Source organism: Jaculus jaculus, chromosome 3 (genome assembly GCF_020740685.1).
Source record: "Jaculus jaculus isolate mJacJac1 chromosome 3, mJacJac1.mat.Y.cur, whole genome shotgun sequence".
NCBI classification, from domain to species: domain Eukaryota; kingdom Metazoa; phylum Chordata; class Mammalia; order Rodentia; family Dipodidae; genus Jaculus; species Jaculus jaculus.
In genome coordinates this window covers 66,743,503-66,762,968 of record NC_059104.1, presented here as the reverse complement: position 1 = coordinate 66,762,968, position 19,466 = coordinate 66,743,503, and the positions used below count along the sequence as shown (strand labels likewise).

Sequence of the window (19,466 nt, the reverse complement as noted above, 5' to 3'; positions counted from 1 at the left end):
CTAAAGTAATGCACTTAGTAAACTAGAGGGTGTCACTGACATGAAACCTGGGCTAAGGAGAGACAAGCATACCCATTGGGATCTTGCAGCAAATCTACTGCTTCTCTCAGCTGCTCAATCATCATTACATCCACGTCCTGATCTTTGGATGAATTTATTCTGTAACATAAAACCAAGCAGAGAGTGAGAACGATCACTAAAACAAGACTGTCTTGTAGAATCTTAATGGTTCAATAGTACAAAGAAGATGTGCCAGTCCCCTCAGAGGTGGTACTGCAGTGGTGGGAGATGTCCCTGGGTGGGAAACGCTCAGCTCAGCTTGATGTCTTAGGCCTTACACTGCTCCCATGCTCAGTCAGACAATGGAAGAGCTTGGTGGGCCTCTATGTGCTTTTCAGAGCTCTTGTGGGATTTCCTGGGGGCTCCCTGGGTGAGCCTGTGCCACTTCCAGGCCTTCACTCCAGTTCCACCAACACAGCTGAGGTTTATTACTCTTGTGTGCTAGGGGTCGGTGTGGGAAACTGGCTCTCATTCCTAGTTCTACTTGCAGAACACCCAACTGTGGAGTTGAAGAAATGTGTTAGACTTGATAATCCCAAATTATTCTAACTTCAAGTTGAAGGGTGGGAAACAGATGTGTATATCTTTTTTTTCCCTGTGATTCTATGACTCTAAGAAGTATATCCAATGAGTACTAGTAACAGTAATAAGCAGAATGATTGGAGAGGGACTTTCTAGCCTTTTTAAGCTATGGGAGACTTGATAATGGTTAGCTATTCCTGCCACAAAATCTAAGCCATGAACTTCCACAAGGAGAGAACAGTTTGAACAATTTAACCAATGCCCACATGGACAATGCGAAGTCTAGGCATACATCCCAGATTACAGAAAGCAAAATCCTGGGAACTACACATCTACATCTACTTTACACTACAAATTTCAAGTCAACACCCTGAATAGTTTATCCTTTGGTAAGTCACTCATCTCTCCCCCTGCAGTTCTTGCCAAGTAAATCTATATAGACAGTAGAATTGAAGAGATACTCATTTGGTACAAGATCCCTCAGGGTCAAAGACTGATCCTCTGTTACCCTGGAAACAAAACCATCATCTCTTCATACTTAAGTTTTATTATCTGCAACATAGGGACAACACAGCTTAAAGATTATTATAAAGATGAAATGAGTTTTAGCCTTTGAAGTATTTAATAAATGTTAGCTATAACACTATTAGGTAGGACTGAGACATTAAGGGTATGCTTTTTTAAAGACCTGGCTGAAATGGAACAGTAGCATAGATTCTTCTAGGTCCAGCTATTGACTTCTTCAAGTAAATGTAAAGATAACAGAATCCAAAGTCTAGGCATTCTAGCTAATTCTCAGAATTACATTTCTTCTGACAGCCTTAAGTCAGAAAAACTCAAGCCTGGCAAAACAGTACAATTCAGCACTATGCTATGATTTGAATATGTCCCTCAAAGTACACCTGTTGGAAGCATAATGCTGAATGCAAGTGTTGAGAGGTGGGACTTTAATGAGGAGGTTAGGGAATTATGTGGGGGATCAATGTCCCTGCAGGAGATGGTTACTTTTCAAAGGGAGTTTTGACATCTCTCATTCTCTCACTCTCTTTTGCTGTGTAATACCTTCTTCCATGTTACAGTGTAATAAGAAGGTCCTCATTATACATAACCTCTTGATCTGGGACTTCTCCCCACAGAACTATGAGCTGAATAAATGTGTATTATAGATAGATTCCTCAGAATACATGCTATTTCATAATGGCAGCATAAAACCAAGTTCAAGGCACATTCTATGGTCCTATTACCCTTGTGTAGTAAGAGGTTCAATGTGGGAAACTGATTTTCATTCCCAGTTCTACTTGCAGAACAACCAACTGTGGAGTTTAAGAAACATGTCATTAAACATTTTGATCCAGTTTGGTGGAAACAGGTAGTTCTTATGATCCAGTTCAAAGTAAAATGGGCAATTCCTTGTCAGTATCATTGGGAAAGATCAGTTTTCCCAAAGAGAAGTGGGTCAAAATTTTATCAGTGCAGGACTGCCTTGAAAGAGATGATGGTTAGCCAGGCCCCCAGAACTCACATTCCTCCCATCTGCCAGTGAGCGTCCTCTTCTATCCGTAACAGCTCTTCACAGTCTCCTGCCCTGTCCTGTGGACAGAACATGTGGGTTTCCTGAGAACCACTGGCTTTTCAATGAGGAGTCAAAACTGGCCTCAACCCACCAATGGCAGTGGAATTCAGGCTGAAAAATGGCTGAAAGAGGGCATGTGTCCACTGATGGGTGAAGGAATAAGCAAAGCATTTTATTGACATATATTGGAATATTATCCTTAAAAAGGAGAAAATCTTCACACTACACATATGGATGACCTTGAGGAGATTATGCTATGCAAAATATGCCAGTCACAAAAAGATTAGTAATGCATGATTCTACTCATGCAGGGTACCTAGAGTAATCAGATTCATTAAAACAGAGTAGTGTGGTGGCTGTCACAGGGGGCGAGAGGAATGCAGAGGGGTTGTGTAATGGGTTCAGTCTCAGTTTTGCAAGATAAGAATTCTAGAGATAGCAGAATAGCATAACCATATGAATGTACTTAACCAACTGTACTGTGCACTTTAAAAATAACTAAGATAAGCCACTGTGGTAGTTTACAGGGAGACAACACTTATCCTTTCAGCATTTGGAAGGCTAAGTGAGGTAGGAGAATCAAGGCTTCAAGGCCAGACTGAGATACATATTAAGAGAAAATTATAAAAAGTCTAAGATGATAAATTTTACATATATTATATCACAGTTAAAACTTAGAAAATTAAAGAGACAAACAAAAAATAACCTGGCCCAGGACCATAACATCTATTTTGCCTACCATCAGAAATCTCAAGTTTAGGGCTGGAGAGATGGCTTAGCGGTTAAGCGCTTGCCTGTGAAGCCTAAGGACCCCGGTTCGAGGCTCGGTCCCCCAGGTCCCACGTTAGCCAGATGCACAAGGGGGCGCACGCGTCTGGAGTTCGTTTGCAGAGGCTGGAAGCCCTGGCGCGCCCATTCTCTCTCTCTCCCTCTATCTGTCTTTCTCTCTGTCTGTCGCTCTCAAATAAATAAATAAAAATTTTTAAAAAAGAAAAAAAAAAAGAAATCTCAAGTTCAACTGGCTTCTTTCTTAAATTCAAGTTCTTAGTATTTATCAACAGAAAAAATGTCCCACACTGCATCCAGTAGTTTTCATGTGCACATCAGATTTACTCAAATGCTCTTCCTGAGCCTCCAAGATCGCTTTCTCCAAAGGATACTGCAGTGGGGGTGGGGGAGGGAGACTAAGAAAGCAGTATCCACTGTGGCTCTCTGATGCATTTCCACATATGAGAGGGAACACCGTAGCAAGGATATGAGGGCATATCCCCAACTGGCTTAGAAAGAGCCAAGTCCTGGTATGGTAATAGGACCAGGCTTTTCCCAACCAGGGGGCTAGCTCTTCACTGTGGACACCTGCTAGAAATCAGTACAATCAAGTCAGCATAGAAACAAACTGCTTGTCACTGTCCAATTGACAGCGAAATCCTTGGGTGGAAATATATTCCTTGACCTTTCAACATAACATGTTCTAGCTCTTTTTGTAGGTTTCAATTATAGGAGAAAAGGGATTTCTGATTTCCTGCTTATTTTTAGCTTCAAAATAAAAAGTTACCAATAGTTTCTGTTCAAAATCCCAAATAGGCTTATATAGGCTAACAGACATTCACTGCCAAGTTAGACAGTGGATTCGGGGTTTGAGAATTTACCTATTAGCTGAGTCTCCACACCAGCTCTTGTGGTACTTTTGAAGTTATTCACAAACACATAGAGTGATGAAGGATATGACTGACATCAAAGGCATGCAGGCTCCCAGGACACGGCAGCACTCTGCCTCCTAACAAGAACTGTTTTTAGTCTATTTAGTGCTACACTTTCCTAAGGTTGTGCTTTTTTTTAAAAAAACTGATTTTGCTGTTAAAAATGGCTGCAAACATAATGTTAAGATTCTGTCAAACCTTCCTAATAAGGTTACAATGTACCCTATAAAGAAAATGTATATTAAATAAACGTTATTCACATATGCATTATAGTGTTATTGTCTGTAAATTCAATGTTAGTGAGTCAACAACATACATCATGTCTGCATAACCATGTTTTGGTTAGCAATGCATCAAACAGACAATGATAGACCCATAAGATTGTATTTCTAGTCTTGCTATAGCAAACCTAGCTTGTGCAAATACATAGTGATGCAACTGTCTAGTCACACACTTCTTGGAACTTATTTCTACTATGAAGGGATGCCTGTTTGCATCCTCAGTTATCTCTAAGAGAAACACTCATTAAAGTTATCTGTTAACTGGTTGACAAAAATATGACCACAGGTCCATAGGAACAATTTTCTCTAGTAGCAACAGCTCAGTGTTCAATAATCTAATATACACTGTGGCTTCACATCATATAAATAGTACTAATACAAAAAATGTAAACTGGCTTTAGTTACAAAGGCACAAGATGTTAATTCAGTAAGTAAAGCAGGATTATGTGAAATACAGAGCTCCTAAGGGTCAAAGCTCTGGGATAATTTGATATACCTGTTGACTATTAGATACAAGTGCACCTATAAAAAGTCAAGCCTAATGCACATTTGGCTGTCATTGTAGAGTTTTCCCTTTCACATTTCATAGACTGTGGATTAATTTTATCATTAACATATCTCTCTTGACTTACCAAGAGAATCATCTTTCAGGAATTTTTTCCCCAAGATCATCACCCCAGCTTGTTCTTCAAGTATCTGTCTACATGATTCACCCTGTACAGCATCATGGACTCCTTTGCCTCCTAGAAATCTCAGAATCTGCAGAAATTTGCTTTTTTCAAATAGTTTCCTTTGCTAATCACTTTAATTTCCTTTACAACTTAAATATGAACATCTTTCAAACAAAATTCTAGATTATCAACCTACAGTCGACTCTGCTGAAATGAATACAAAACCAATTTTCCAGGTTCCCATCACAGCATTGTCCCACAGAACAGAAAGATAAGAGCTAATGTCACTGGTTTTGTAAAACATCTTGTGGCAGAACCTAAAATGTGTACATGAATGTGTATGTGCACATACCTATGTACAGAACCAAAAATGTGTGTATGTGCACACACATAGGAACAGAACTTAAAATGTGTGTGTGCATGTGTCTCTGTACACACATAGGTACAGAACCCAAAATGTGTGCCTGCATACGTACAGGAATGTGTATGTGCACGCACGTAGGTACAGATGTGTTCATGCACACACGGAGGTACAGATATGTGCACGTGCATAAACAGAAATAAAGACACGAGTACGTGCACATGTAGGTATAGGGTGCAGCACTTGCTAGCATTGGAAGGCACCTGAAATCTTTAAAATAAGACACAGTGAGGCTCAAATGAAGCAAGGTCAATGGAAACAGAGGACACTGAGCTCTGATGGGCGAGCAACAGGTTGAAGGTAAATAGTGAACATTGTCTTTCTGTGTTTTACCTTGCCATGTATATTTTTTGTCATCATTTTATATGACACAAAGCATGTCAGGTTCATTGTTTATTGTCAGGGTCATTATTTCTGTCGCAAGGGCATAAGGGACGTTTCTGCCCTCTGGGGTCTCAAGAAGATAAAGTTCAGCCTGTTTTCTTCCCAGTGTCCTTGAAGGTGACACCTAGAATTGTGGCTTCATCAAACACCTCATCAGAAAATATGGATGGGCACTTATATTCCCCTGCTGGGAGGCCATCACCTTTCACAGGACATGGTAAATCAGCATTTCACCAAAATAAGAATTCTCAACCTAAAGCATGGGGCCAAGCAGAACCACACTATGGCAACTTTGCATGTGAAGCAGACACAAAGTCCACACTTCCACAGTGGGCTGGGCTCAAGCATCTTCCAAACATATTCTTCAATTTCTAGCATTAGAACCTAAACTTAAGGAGAACTCTGAGCTGGGTATGGTGGCACACACCTGTATTCCTAATACCGGGGAGGCTGAGGCAGGAAGACTGTTAGCAGTATGAGGCTAATCTAGAATTCACAGTGAGTTCCAGGCCATCCTGGATGACAGAGTGAGAGCTTGTCTCAAAAACAACAACAAACTGGGCTGGAGAGATGGCGTAGCGGTTAAGCGCTTGCCTGTGAAGCCTAAGGACCCCGGTTTAAGGCTCGGTTCCCCAGGTCCCACGTTAGCCAGATGCACAAGGGGGCGCATGTGTCTGGAGTTTGTTTGCAGAGGCTGGAAGCCCTGGCACGCCCATTCTCTCTCTTCCTCTATCTGTCTTTCTCTCTGTGTCTGTCGCTCTCAAATAAATAAATAAATAAAATTAAAAAAAAAAAAACAACAAACTAAACAAGACGGAGATGAATTTTTGATGAAATGAAGACTCACTGTGACTAGCCCTGTTCTCATGACAGGGTATCCCACACTTGAAAGACAGGGGTTATCCCTGCACTCTAGTAAAGACCTCCTGACAACCTGTGAGTACCCTGTACTTTCAGCACCTCAGGACAACAAAGTCAATCCAGAATACCTGTCCCCAGAAGAATGTGACTATTCACGTCTCGATCTTTATACTGTGGACAAAAGGATGGGAAGTTCTCATCTCAAATCCACAATGTCTTTATGAAACCCATCATTATAATAAACTTATGCCAATCATTTTTGTAAAAAAGCAATCTTTTCCAATTGGCTTGTTTCGTCATTCTTGTAAGAAAAAAAAAAGCACAGATCTACATCTGTAACTGTGAAAACAAACATAAAACAATATCAAGGTTACTAAATTAAAAAAATAATAAAATGTTTCATTAAAAAATGTTCCAAAATCTGAAACTTTTTAAGCCAAGTAGACTTTTAATTTTCCATGCAGGCATTCAGATTTCTAATCAGGACTTGAATTTGGACTGCTCACCTGTGAGCACTCCAAAATCTAAACATCTTCATACTCTGAAATAGTTCTAGCTCTAAGCACACTGGATAAGGGATACTCAACCTGCACCTTCAAGTCAAGTATTCACGCAGAACATACGAAGAAAAACATGCAAGTAGCTCAGCTTTTACCAAGTAGTCAGCATGATACCACTGGGTCTGCAAGCTTGCATCGCTCCAAGCGTACTGAGAAGCTGAGTGAGTCCTTGCTAAGAAAGAAACAGCACCCAGAAACAGGCACACAGAGGTACGTGTGACAGGGACCAGGCCCCTACTACGGTCAGAAACAGACTTGCTGAGCTTGGAAAAATGTGCCGGGGGCTTCGGGGAGGAGACAGACAACTGGACTTGGAAAAGTGATGGGCCAGGAACTTTGAACTTAAATTCTAAGGTGCCAAGTAGAAGAAAATAAATAAAAAAAATTAATTGATTCCCCAAACCTTACCTTAATATAATTCATAAATCCTGAGTGGAGGACATCAGCTCCTTCGCCAAACAGAGGTCTTTCTTGTCCTGAGTTACTGCTGTCACTCAAGAGAGCAGGCTCTGCTTGAAGTTCCTGATGAAGTGTCCCTGTCAATAAAATACCGAGGAAGGAATAATGTGTGATTTCACTGGCAGAAGTACAAAGTATACGTAACCTTTAAATATGCAAATAGCTTCTGTCTTTTCTGTTACCCACGTGGAGGCACATGAATAACCCAAATTTTCTCTTCCCTGAATTATGTGGGGAAAGATTAAGCAGAGGAAAGGAAGGACTGTAAAATATACAGAAGGCCTCAAACAAAGTCAAGACTTCTTTATGGATTAGTCCCTTAGGGGAGAAATAAAATGTCCCTTTACTTTTTGAAAGCATGAAGATTATAAAGGAGGGTATTGTGCTTTCAGTAATATGTAACTATTTCAAATTCAACAACTACCTGTTGAGCAACTGTCACATGACAGGTATTAAGCATTTAGGTCTGTACAGATATACCTGCAGCAGGGATTTAAAAAACTAGTCAAGCATGACTCCTGTCCCTCAAGAGAAAATAATCTCAAGGAAATGCGGAACATGACTAGACACAGGCCTGAAACTCTAACCCGACACTCTGAGAAGTGACTTGGAGAAAGCGTGCAGAGGCAACAGCGTGCCCAGGTGGGGCAGATCTGTCCCAGAGACACAGCAGAGGCAAAAGGAACTGCACAGGGACTTGTCTGACCCAGATGCAGACTCAGATAGGAGAAATGAGACCACCCTTCAGAGCACGCTGAGCAGACCAGATAGGCACATCCACAGCGGGGAATAACTCCCTAGGAATGACTGTAATTATCTTATTTGAAAGATTTGTCTCAAACATTGCTTCTGTTACCACATAATATTACAAACTTTACAGAAATTAATACAGTGGCAGTTAAAAATATATTCTCTATGCAAGTATGCAGATATATGTGGATATGCATACTTATATATATATGCATATATATATATATATATATATATATATATATATATATATATAAATATATATATATATTTGAGGTAGGGTTTCACTCTAGCTCAGTCTGGCCAGGAATTTACTATGTAATCTCATGGAGGCCTTGAACTCATGGCGGGCGATCCTCCTATCTCTGTCTCCCGAGTAATAGGATTAAAGCCACCACGCCCAACCACTGCAGTTATATTTTTGACAAGGTGTGGTTTCCAGTATATCTTAATGCTACTGCCAAGTTCTAAATTTAAAAACCCAAGTTAAGAGCCAGGTGTGGCAGTGCTGGCCACTAATCTCAGTGCTCAGAGGCTGAGGTGGGGAAGAAGGCCAAGCTCCAGGGCAGCCTGTGTTACACAGGGAGATCCTGCCTCAAAACAAAACAAGACAACAAAAATCTCCTAAGAAGTGAAAACACATTCATAAAAGAGTTCCTTTAAAATATATCTCTAATCATTAATAAGAGCATATTCAAATTTCTATGGGAATACTCTATATGACTGATTCACTTCTATATTACTCATATATGATCAAACATTCTCTCACAAATCAATAAACAGCAATTTTAGGATTTTCTTTTAAAATCACTGAGCAAACAGAAGCCATCAAAATATTTCCATAATGTACTCTGAAAGTCTGTTAGAGGTGACACAGCCAGAGGGACAACACAGTTTCAGTCCTTCAAATCACCAAGTCCTACTTGGAGGGAAGGTATCACCAATCACCAACTTCCAGTTGGACTCACTGGGATTTGGAGATTTTATATATGTAATAGTAGCTCAAGTTGTCCAAAGTCTTATGTCTACCATCTCAATATTTTCTTTTAAAAATGGATTTAGAGCTGGAGATATGTGTGAGCAGTTAAGGCGCTTGCCTGCAGAGCCTAATGAGCTGAGTTTGATTCCCCAGTACCCATGTAAAGACAGATGTAGAAATTGACACATATATCTGGAATTCGCTTTAGTGATTAGAAGGTCTGGAGCAATAATTCTCTCTTCCTCCCTCTCCCATTCTCTATCTCCTTGGAAATAAATAAATAAGCACAAATGGATTTAAGTTTTCAGAATAAGAACTCTACTATTTAAAGTATTTTGGCTTATGAGAATCTGACAAGTTACTTAAATTTGCTGAGCCTTAGCTTCCCCAACCAGAGAACAGAGATGGTTAACATGTCTCTCCAGAGTTGTGAACATTGAATTCCCCAAAAGAACCTGTATAATGAAGGGTAACTACAGCCATCACTGCCCATGCACATTAAGCCCTATTCCCTGCACATCACTCTCAGACCTTTAGCAGGGGTGAGGTGATGGCATGTGTCCTCCTTGACAGTCTGTTCTTCCTCCATGATGTTTGACATGGGCACACTGAGGCTGATTGTGTCTTCGTCAGAGGGCTAAAAAAAGAGACAAGGCAATGTGTCATTTGAAGGAGCAGCTCAGTCAATGCAAATGAAGAGAACACTATGTAATAAGGGAGCCTAACAAACACCAAGTTGAATAAAAGGATAATACCATTTCATAAGTTCAAAACCAGCAAACTGGATAGGCAATGCTGTTTTCAGGTGCGGTGAGTAAATGAGCCAGGATATCAGGAGTGGGAGCTGGAAGTATGAATGTATGTGTTCATAACACTTACTACATACATACCTGTTTACGTGTGCTCTAGGCTGAAATCTTGTCAAGCTCCTGTATTTTCTACACTTAGAGCCATAATCATGGCTCAGAAGGACTACAATAGTCAACATAACAAGGAATAATTGTAAGTACACTATCATATTATCCCTAAGCCAAGTCAATTGTTTGAAAAGTGATGGTGATCTGAGATCTGACAATGAATCTAACCAAACTCCATGAAGGTTTCATATGGCTTGCCACCAACAGTGACAATCCACCTCTGAAGCCATAACTCATTAACTTGGCAGTGCAACTTGGTTGTGACATCTGGGTGCAGTTTGTCACTAGGTGAGGCGGGAGAATGCTCTAAGGATGGTGAAGTGCTAGGTCACTATACTAGTTCTAAAGTGACATTCCACAGCTTCGACGTAGTGACAGGACTTGGTTCTCACTGAGATCTACTTCCCCACACTAGCTGAAGAAGGTTATCATAAAATCTGTGATTCTGTCACAAGTTAAATGTGAGGCCTCATTTACTTTCTTGCCTCCATTTTAGTATGATGTTTAGTGACAGGCTTGACAGCTGCCAGTGAGCTGCCTGCCCGGAGCACATTCAGCAATGAGGCTGGCTTCTAAATGCTTGGGGCAATGCCTTTCAGGGTTTGTCTATCTAAGTTTAGACATACGCACAAATTGTTTAGAAACTACAGAAGACAAACATGAATTTCATTCATCAAACATTCACAAAGCCCTCACATGTTCTGGTTTAATTATTGTGAGAAACAATTTTGCATTTAATTTCTTCATGACCCCAAAAATCAATCAGGCAGTGGCAATAGTCAAAGAAAGGTTGCAAGCATGATTACTGAACCCTGCAACAAGGAGTAAGTGGGGAGTGACCTTGACAGAAAAAAATTACAAACAGAACACCACACAAAATAATTCAAAACACTTTTCATTCAGAGAAAATTATTTCAGGTCTTCTTGGATAATAAGGTTATCATGTCAAACATAAATAGACCAAAGAGAAGATTTTTACATTTTACTCACTGAATATAATAATTTCTAAAAGTCCCCTTTTCCCTTTATCTACCTCCCACCTCTAAACTTTAGCAAATTTCCAAAGATATGCATTCAATTAAAAGGGAGAGAATGCATCCTTGGGTTCCTTTTAAAATATTACCATCCTTCTTAATAAAAGTGAGAAGAGAATGAAGTTCCTTATATAATGTTTATTAATGAATTTAATTAGTCATAGAGAAGAGATAATGGATAATGCAGGGTCTGTTTTAAATTAATAGAAAACAAGCTTAGGGTAAGCCATCTCTGCAACAATGGTCCATTTGAAGGGCCATATGAGTTTTAACGCAGTTTAAAGGGATAAATTAAAAGCCAGCTTAGAGACTGGTTAGCACTCACACCCCACCAGGGAGCCACGGGGACTACTAAAGTAGCTTCAGGTGGGTCTCCTCCCTCACCATGACCTCTTTTCCCTTTCAAAATGTTCTATACCATAAAAATAATGAGGAGTTTTAGTTTTTAAGCTTACTACTTTGTAGAGCATTTTGTAGAAGGTAAATCAAATACCTTAGCTGCTGACAAAAGTTCAAAGATATGAGAGCTAGAAAAATATCTTTTCCTAAAGTCCAATACAGTAAAAATGAGATTACCTAATGTGAGGCAATTGAACTATTACTCACAAATAGTATTATACTGCCTCCAAAATTCTATAACCACAAAAACTCAACAATTTCCCTCAAAAAGAGAAGAATATCTGATGATACCATTTTACCTCTTTCAATTCTCTATGTTGAAAAGGCCCACTTGAAGGCTTTGGAGTCTCTGATACAAATGAGATAACACAGGTATTAATGTAGTGACTTATCACCACCAGAGGAGGCTTTACGTGAGACCTCTTAGCTCACAAATAAACACACCCAGTTATCTGAACAGAACATGATTGAAAACTTCACTTTTATAAAAACTATTACTATTTATAGACATTTTAAGTTGTATAAAGTATTAAAATGCAAAGCACAGTTGATGCCTCAACGTCTGTGAATGCATATAACAACTTAAGGACACCTATGAAAATGCTTTATGGGTACTTGTATACCATACAGTCTCTTCATAATACTTATTATGCAACCAAGAATATTTCAGCTAATGTGGAAGTGGGAAAAGAATATAGAGACTCTGTACAGACTTACACCAGCTAATTTTTTATAAACCTTAAAGGATTTCAAACTGCTTTCACAAACATGATCACATTGTCTCATGCAAATCTATCAGTGTCCCATTCCAAAAAGAAGTTTAGTGAACACAGACATATACACCCAGGTCGCAGAAGGAGAAAGATGTGACCACTAGCTTTACCTCAGTGGCAGACAGTCGCTTATCTCCATTGTCACTGCCAACTCCTGAATCGGAATCCTTCTTACTGGGATAGATGACATTCAATTAGAAAAAGATTAAAATGATAAAATTAAAATGACCAAGATACAACAAGTTATATTCTAATAATGACTTTTATCATTTTACTATACTATTATATGGCAACAGACAAGCCAGTACTAAGTTCTGAGACGTGGGCATGGCAAGAACCATGCACTCACACCATCCAAAAGGACATTTTTGCTTAAGGCTTCTTCCTCTTGGAGACCAAGTTGTTTCTTTATCATTTTCTTATTTTATTTATTCTGGCATATAAAATAGCAGTAAGATATTTACTACCTCTTAGGTTATAAAATATTATTTTCAATAATTCTGTAAACTTTTACTCAGTGATTAAATAAGCCTAGTAATATTTTTAATGTTTTTTAATTTTTATTTATTTATTTGAGAGTGACAGACAGAAAGAGACAGAGATAGAGAGAGAGAATGGGCACATCAGGGACTCCAGCCACTGCAAAAAACTCCAGATGCCTGTGCCACTTTGTGCAACTGGACTACATGGGTTCTGGGGAATCGTGCCTCAAACTTGGGTCCTTAGGCTTCACAGGCAAGCACTTAACTGCTAAGCCATCTCTCCAGCTCAAGCATAGTAATATTTTTACAAGCCTAAAATTATTGAACATTTCAAAGAATGCATTTAGAACAGTCTGAAATCAAGCTATCCCATGTAGCAAAAAGTAAAAAAAAAAAAAAAAAGCTTCATGCAATGAAGAATTCATGAGAGGGGCCAGAGCTTCTTTGAGCGTGCTTGCTCACTACAGGAATTCTGTTCTCCAGAACAAGGCCTATCTTTATGCCATAATAGACCAAGTATATGTGAAAAGTTTCTAACATTTCCCCTTGAAGCAGGAAATGGAGAAAAATTATACACATTGCACTTTTAGGAGATAATAAAATATAAAGCCTGTAGATCTTAACAATGTTCTGCAGACATACTAAAAAATCAGTGCTTATTAAAAATGCTTGGGCTGGAGAGATGGCTAAGCAGTGAAGTGCTTGCCTGTCAAGCCTAAGGACACTGGTTTGAGGCTTGATTCCCCAGGACCCACGTTAGCGAGGTGCACAAGGGGCACACACGTCTGGAGGTCCTTTGCAGTGGCTAGAGGCCCTGGCGTGCCCATTCTCAATCTATCTATCAGCCTCTTTCTCTGTCTGTCACTTTCAAATAAATAACTAACTAAATAAAAAATGCTTGACTATGGTGTAGTTACTGAAATCAGTAACAGCAACTTTTTTGATACAGATTCTCACTATATATAACTCAGGCTGAATGGAAACTCACGACCCTTTGGCTCAGTTTCTAAAATGCTAAGAGGACAGGCATGTGCCACCATACCTCGCTTAGCAGCAAGTATTAGCTTAGAATTTATTATATGTTTAAATCGCTGTACTTGATATAGTTCTAACTGAAAAGTAAAAATATATTACAAACCTTATTTGTAATCGCCTATAGATGTACTAAGGAAGAATCATTTATTAACAGGAAGAGAGGGCTGACTAGTTTAAGAAACTGGAGATTTTCTCCAGCATAAAAAAAAAATTTAAATACCATTAGTTTCTTAAGCTCCAAGTTATAAATTTAAAATGAACAGCTCTGGCCTGAGCACATTGTGAGCAGAGACTCTGAGTGAAAGATGACATCAACTCACCTGTCTTCCACGTGCTGCTGTAAATGGGGTCTCTCCATGGTATGGAGATAAAGGGAGTCAGTTGTCTTAAGTTGGCATGCTTGTATGCTCAGATACTTAAATATGTGCACTTTGCCCTTTGTGCAAATCTATGAAGAATTAGTAAAACATATTTATTTCTTAATGACACTTTTCACATACCTGGTCATATATTTTAATTTTCGCAATTTCATCATAAGTAACCACCTAGATAATGGGCACAGAATACACAGGAACTCTGGAATTGTTTGCTCCAAATTCTACTTGGAATAGAAAGCCATACTCAAGCAAATTCTAATGTTTTAAAATTAAACTACAAAGTTCTAACAAAAACATAGTATACATGTACAGTGTACTAAGTATAAAAGATAACTGGATTGGTGACATTCCAATTTTACAAGATGACAAGAACACAATTACTTTTAAGTCCTTGGAGAATGTAAAACACATTTTTTAAAGTCTTTGGAAAGTTTGAAAAAGATATAAGTCATTAAGTTATTTGAAAAAAAACAAACTTATAAATATTTTCACATTTATATGTGAAAGCATATTTATTTCAGTGTTTTCATGTTTCTTATTTGAGCTTAAATCATCTCAAATAATCAATGATCATATTAAGATGTTCACACTCCATTTTCAAATACCACTTTGTAAGCTATATGTACCCCAAAATTTAAGCTTATGTATCAAACATGTAGAGTGGGAGTGAACAAAACAGTGAGTTAAATGTGGGTAAATAGATTGACACAGCATAAGGCAACCTGTGACAGTCGATTCACTTGGGGTTTTATCCTCTGTGCAACAGGGACTGCACAGAGTGAAAGCTGCACGGTGAGCTGCACTGACCCAGAAGGGCGGGCTGTGGCTGTGCTGCGAGCCCCTCACCTGTGCCGGAGGAGATTGCAGAGGGTTGTTCTCAAGCAGTAACACCTGCAGCTGCTTCATCTCTCTAAAGCAGACAGGGATCACTAGCACCTTGTTGCAGGAAAAGTCAAGCTTTACCAAGGGAAGATCTACTAATTCTAAAAGAAAAGGAAAAAGAAAGAATGAATCTCAGAAAACATTATGACCAAATGACAAGCATTCAAAAATTAATTTTCTGCTCATTAGGAAAAATACTGCTTAGCAAAATCCAAAGCAAGCTGAGCCTAGATGACATTTCACTAGGCAGAAGCAATCCTCCCAGAGTGCTCAATGATTTCAAACTGTTGCTAGTTCTGGTGAGAGCAAGAAACACTTGCCAGTTACAAATCTGTTCTCTAAAAATCCCCCCACCTTTTGTTCCTTTCAGCAAAGCATTACACAAGCTACATCACACAGAACAAGTTTGCATTTTAACTTCAAACTATTTACAAACAGCACTTGCTAGCCTGTGAACAATAAAATGCTAATCACAGAATATCCTCCTTCTCTTTCATTGTAGTTGGGCTAGTATAATCCCAGAAACATTTACAAAAAATATGTCCATTTTTTTTTTCAACAGTTGTTTTTCAAATGTAATCTAATTTAGGATTTTCCAACAGACCCTGTAATTCTGATTTGATGTGGCATTATTCTATCACCTTTGAAGTCTTTTGCAGCTCAGCCAACAAGATGAACATTGTATTTAGTATAAAATCCCCACCCAGTTGCACAGTAAACACTCAGTAATTTCAAGCATTTAGCCGACATTTGCAGCTGCTAGAAGTGAACTCAAGTATGTTCCCTAGGAGCTGAGCCATGGCAGGGCCCAGGGTGATACTGGCAAATCACTGAGATGGCTGTGTGGAGGAAACAGGCTCAGCATTGTTGTTCTGGGCGTTGCTGAAAGCGAAAGTATGACATTTAAAAATTCTCCTGCACTTGTGCAGTGGAAGGAGGGCAGGAATTAGGTGAAGCCACTGGACAGAGAATAGTTTCTCCACTCCTTGCACAGCCTGCGGCCTCGCTTTGTACTGCAGATCATCAGGCTCTACCAACAAAGATTCTTTAGGGAACTGTATTGTTTCTTCTCAGAATTCAAGGCCCCAAGAGTGTCAGAAACATTCCTCCTTCCATGCTCAATGCATCACTCGGTTTGACAGAAAGAAGTAATAAGATTAAAATTCTAGAAGGAGGTAAAACAACTCCCAGGCCCCCAAATCAGATAGGTTCATATTTCTGTAGGAGACACCCAGGAAGTACATTTTGTTAAAGTACAGGCTCCAGGGCCCAAAGCCAAAGAATCTGTATTTCCAAATTGCTCTGAGCTGTACATTTTCCAAAGGGGACAGCTACGTACTGCAGACCACACTATTCAATGCACATCTATGAATGAAGGGGACAGCTACAGATGTTGGAGTGGGGAGGACACGTATAGTCTAGTCGGAAGCTTCAGAGTGAAGGAAAGAGAAACTTATATCATAGCTTCTAGACTAGCTAAGGAATGAGTGGAGTCACATAAAAAGATGAGCACTTGTGCCTGAGCAGGCTAGCAAATCAGTGCCAGAATTTAATAGGAATCCAATATTCAGCAATTTGCCAATTAAAAGGAAGACACTATAATATGACTAGAGAACTAATTTCAGGGAAAACACAGCAGGCATAAGTAAATAAATTAGCAATGGTGTGTGTGTGTGTGTGTGTGTGTGTGTGTGTGTGTGTGTAAGTGTATATTCACATGCATTTGCAGGTATATGTGTATGCTGTGTTTGTGGAGACAAAAAAAACAAAAAACAAAAACTTCAAGTGTTGTATTTCAGGTGTCATCCACTTTTGTTTGAGACGGTCTCTCAATGGCCTGGGGCTTTCCTAGTAGGCTAGACTATATAGCCAATGAGATCCAAAGATCCTTCTGTCTCCACTTCCAAATACACACCACCTGGCTTTTTTATATGGACCTTAGGGATCTGAATTCAGGCCTTCATGTTTGCAGGGCAAGTACTATGCCAACCGAGCTATCTCCCCATCAGCTTAATATGCAAGGGAATGCTTTTATAAGGACTATTTCCTTCCTTTTTGGTTCCAGTTTGGAATAATGATTTCTATATTGGTTTAAGAAAATGAAATATGTGGGCTGGAGGAATAGCTTAGTGGTTAAGTTGCTTGCCTGCAAAGCCTAAGGACCCAGGTTTGAGTCTCCAGATCTCATGTAAGCCAGATGCACATGATGGCATATGCATTTGGAATTCGTTTGTAGTGGCTAGAGGTCCTGAAATACCCATTCTCTCTCTCTCCCTCTCTCTGACTCTAATAGAAGCTTTCACTGAGAGGACTTTCTCTAATACCCTGAAAGGCTGTTTGTGGGAAAATCTGCTACAAATTAAGAATTTTCTGTTTGTACTTAAACTAAGGAACATAGTTGCATACACTCATTCCAAGTAGGAGATTATAAAATAACAAATGAAAAAGTAAATATTTTAATATGATTACCTCAAATAATAAAGTAATACTTTATTGTTACACTGAGATAGTTTCCAATTCTACTTCCTTAACATGCAAGTCAGCACAAAAATGGCAAAAGGTGGCAGGCAAAGTCCTGAGTCTTCCATCAAGTCAGCTGTGCTTTATAGAGTTCTTCCCCATGGTTTCATGAGCTCTGTATGCTTCCTTGAGTGATGAGCAGGAATGGGACAAAAATCAAGCAGCTCTCACATGCTGCATTGACATTAAATTCACTACATGCCCACTGCTTCCAAACAGGAGATTGTATACTGAGATATGTTTGAAATCAGGTTATGTCATGGGCCCTTAAAATCAGTGGAAACCAATGTGATCTTTGGAAAGCAGAATGCATTTTGGAGAAGCCCTCACTGTTCTATTGCTCATCCACCATTCCTGAACCAGGTGCAGGCTCAAAGATGACTCTCTCCCACCAACGGGGCTACAATCAAGCACTTATAAAACAATGTGTCTTTGTACGTGAATCCTCACCTCAGAACAAGAGGGACATGCCTCAGGAACCCATAGCAGGATTATTTAATAGACACTGTGACTATACAGGGTGAGGGGGAATCAGAGGAGCTGAGGCTCTGACCGGAGGCTTTAGAGCCATCACTGTTGAAATTCACCAAGACAGCCAGTGGCAAGAGTGACATCAATGCAAGGATGTGATGGCACCCCTCACCTAAGAACACATTGCAGACATAATCAGTTCCCAACCAGTGCTTCTAGGACTCCTAAAGCTAGATATCCTCACAGCCAGATTAGCAATATCAAGCACGGATAAACTGCTTGCTTTATGTTCTGAAATGTTATGCACCTGTCCAGAAAGAATTCATGCTTCTCTGTTATGAACGGCCTGTGGTCCACCCCTATCCAACACCCTAAAATTCAGATATGGAAATCCTAACCTAGACCATAAGAATTTGATGATATCAGACAATGCTAGGGCATAAAGACACTGAATTGGACATCATTTCTATGTTACCTGCCTGTGATATTCAAATAACTAACATTAGCAGGCATACACACACAGGACCCACCCTGTCTCACAAAGTAAACCCCCAAATTATGTCCTCTGTTAATACCTGGTGGTAAAACTTTAAGGTAGTTTCTTCTGATATTCAATTCTCGTAGAGACTTCAGTTGGCCTATCTGCTGGGGCAAAGCTGTGATCTCATTGCAGCTGACATCCTGTAGTAAGAGGAGAGATAGACAGAGACTGGGATTACAAACACCCTTTCCCAAGTATTTCATGTGAATTCTCATCAAGAAATTTACATACGTGGACAACTATGCATTGTACTTTTACAGTAGTCTCCGGGTTCCCAGCCAGTGAGTCTCGGCACTTAAATCAGACTTTGGTTTAACATGTTATTACTATCTCTCAGTAGCTTCTGCTACTTTTGTTTTTCATGTGCTTGGAACTTATTTAACTCTCACAGCAAGCTCATGAGGAAATATTACTAATATTTATGTATCAGAAAAATGAGGCTTTGTGACCTCAGGCTTGCAGATGCCAGTAGACATTAGGAAGGAGTTACCACCATGTTATAGAACTATTTCACAGTGCTTCTAAGTAGAAGGGACACACAACATCCTAGGTTACCAAGCTCTCACACTGAGGTCCACTGACCAGGTGCCAAGTTATTTAAACAGCATTTCTATTATATGGTTAGGGACCTGGTGGCTGACTACTGGTCACACATCTTGAAAGCAAGTCCATATGTGGATTTTGACATCTTTGCTTTAGAAGGCAAATATCCAATCAGTCCTTGAATGGAAGCAGCTCTTGTTATGTGAAATAAGGAATGGCATTTCTTGCCTCATAAATCCTTTTATCTTCCTACTCACACTCTTCCCTTTGG

General features: G+C 39.5%; 1 protein-coding gene across 5 annotated transcripts in view; it reads right to left on the bottom strand.

Moving 5' to 3' along the window:
* The window catches only part of Lrch1 (leucine rich repeats and calponin homology domain containing 1), a 211,796-nt gene that overhangs the window by 49,179 nt on the left and 143,151 nt on the right, over window positions 1-19,466 (bottom strand). For all 5 annotated transcript variants that reach the window (XM_045145360.1, XM_045145362.1, XM_045145359.1 and 2 more), the window contains exons 4-11: window positions 18,687-18,792; window positions 15,085-15,221; window positions 14,182-14,309; window positions 12,455-12,518; window positions 9,753-9,858; window positions 7,442-7,569; window positions 2,105-2,172; window positions 73-159 (exon numbers count right to left, since the gene is read on the bottom strand). In XM_045145360.1, coding sequence (XP_045001295.1) covers window positions 73-159; window positions 2,105-2,172; window positions 7,442-7,569; window positions 9,753-9,858; window positions 12,455-12,518; window positions 14,182-14,309; window positions 15,085-15,221; window positions 18,687-18,792 — 824 coding nt within the window. The remainder of the gene's footprint in view (window positions 1-72; window positions 160-2,104; window positions 2,173-7,441; window positions 7,570-9,752; window positions 9,859-12,454; window positions 12,519-14,181; window positions 14,310-15,084; window positions 15,222-18,686; window positions 18,793-19,466) is intronic.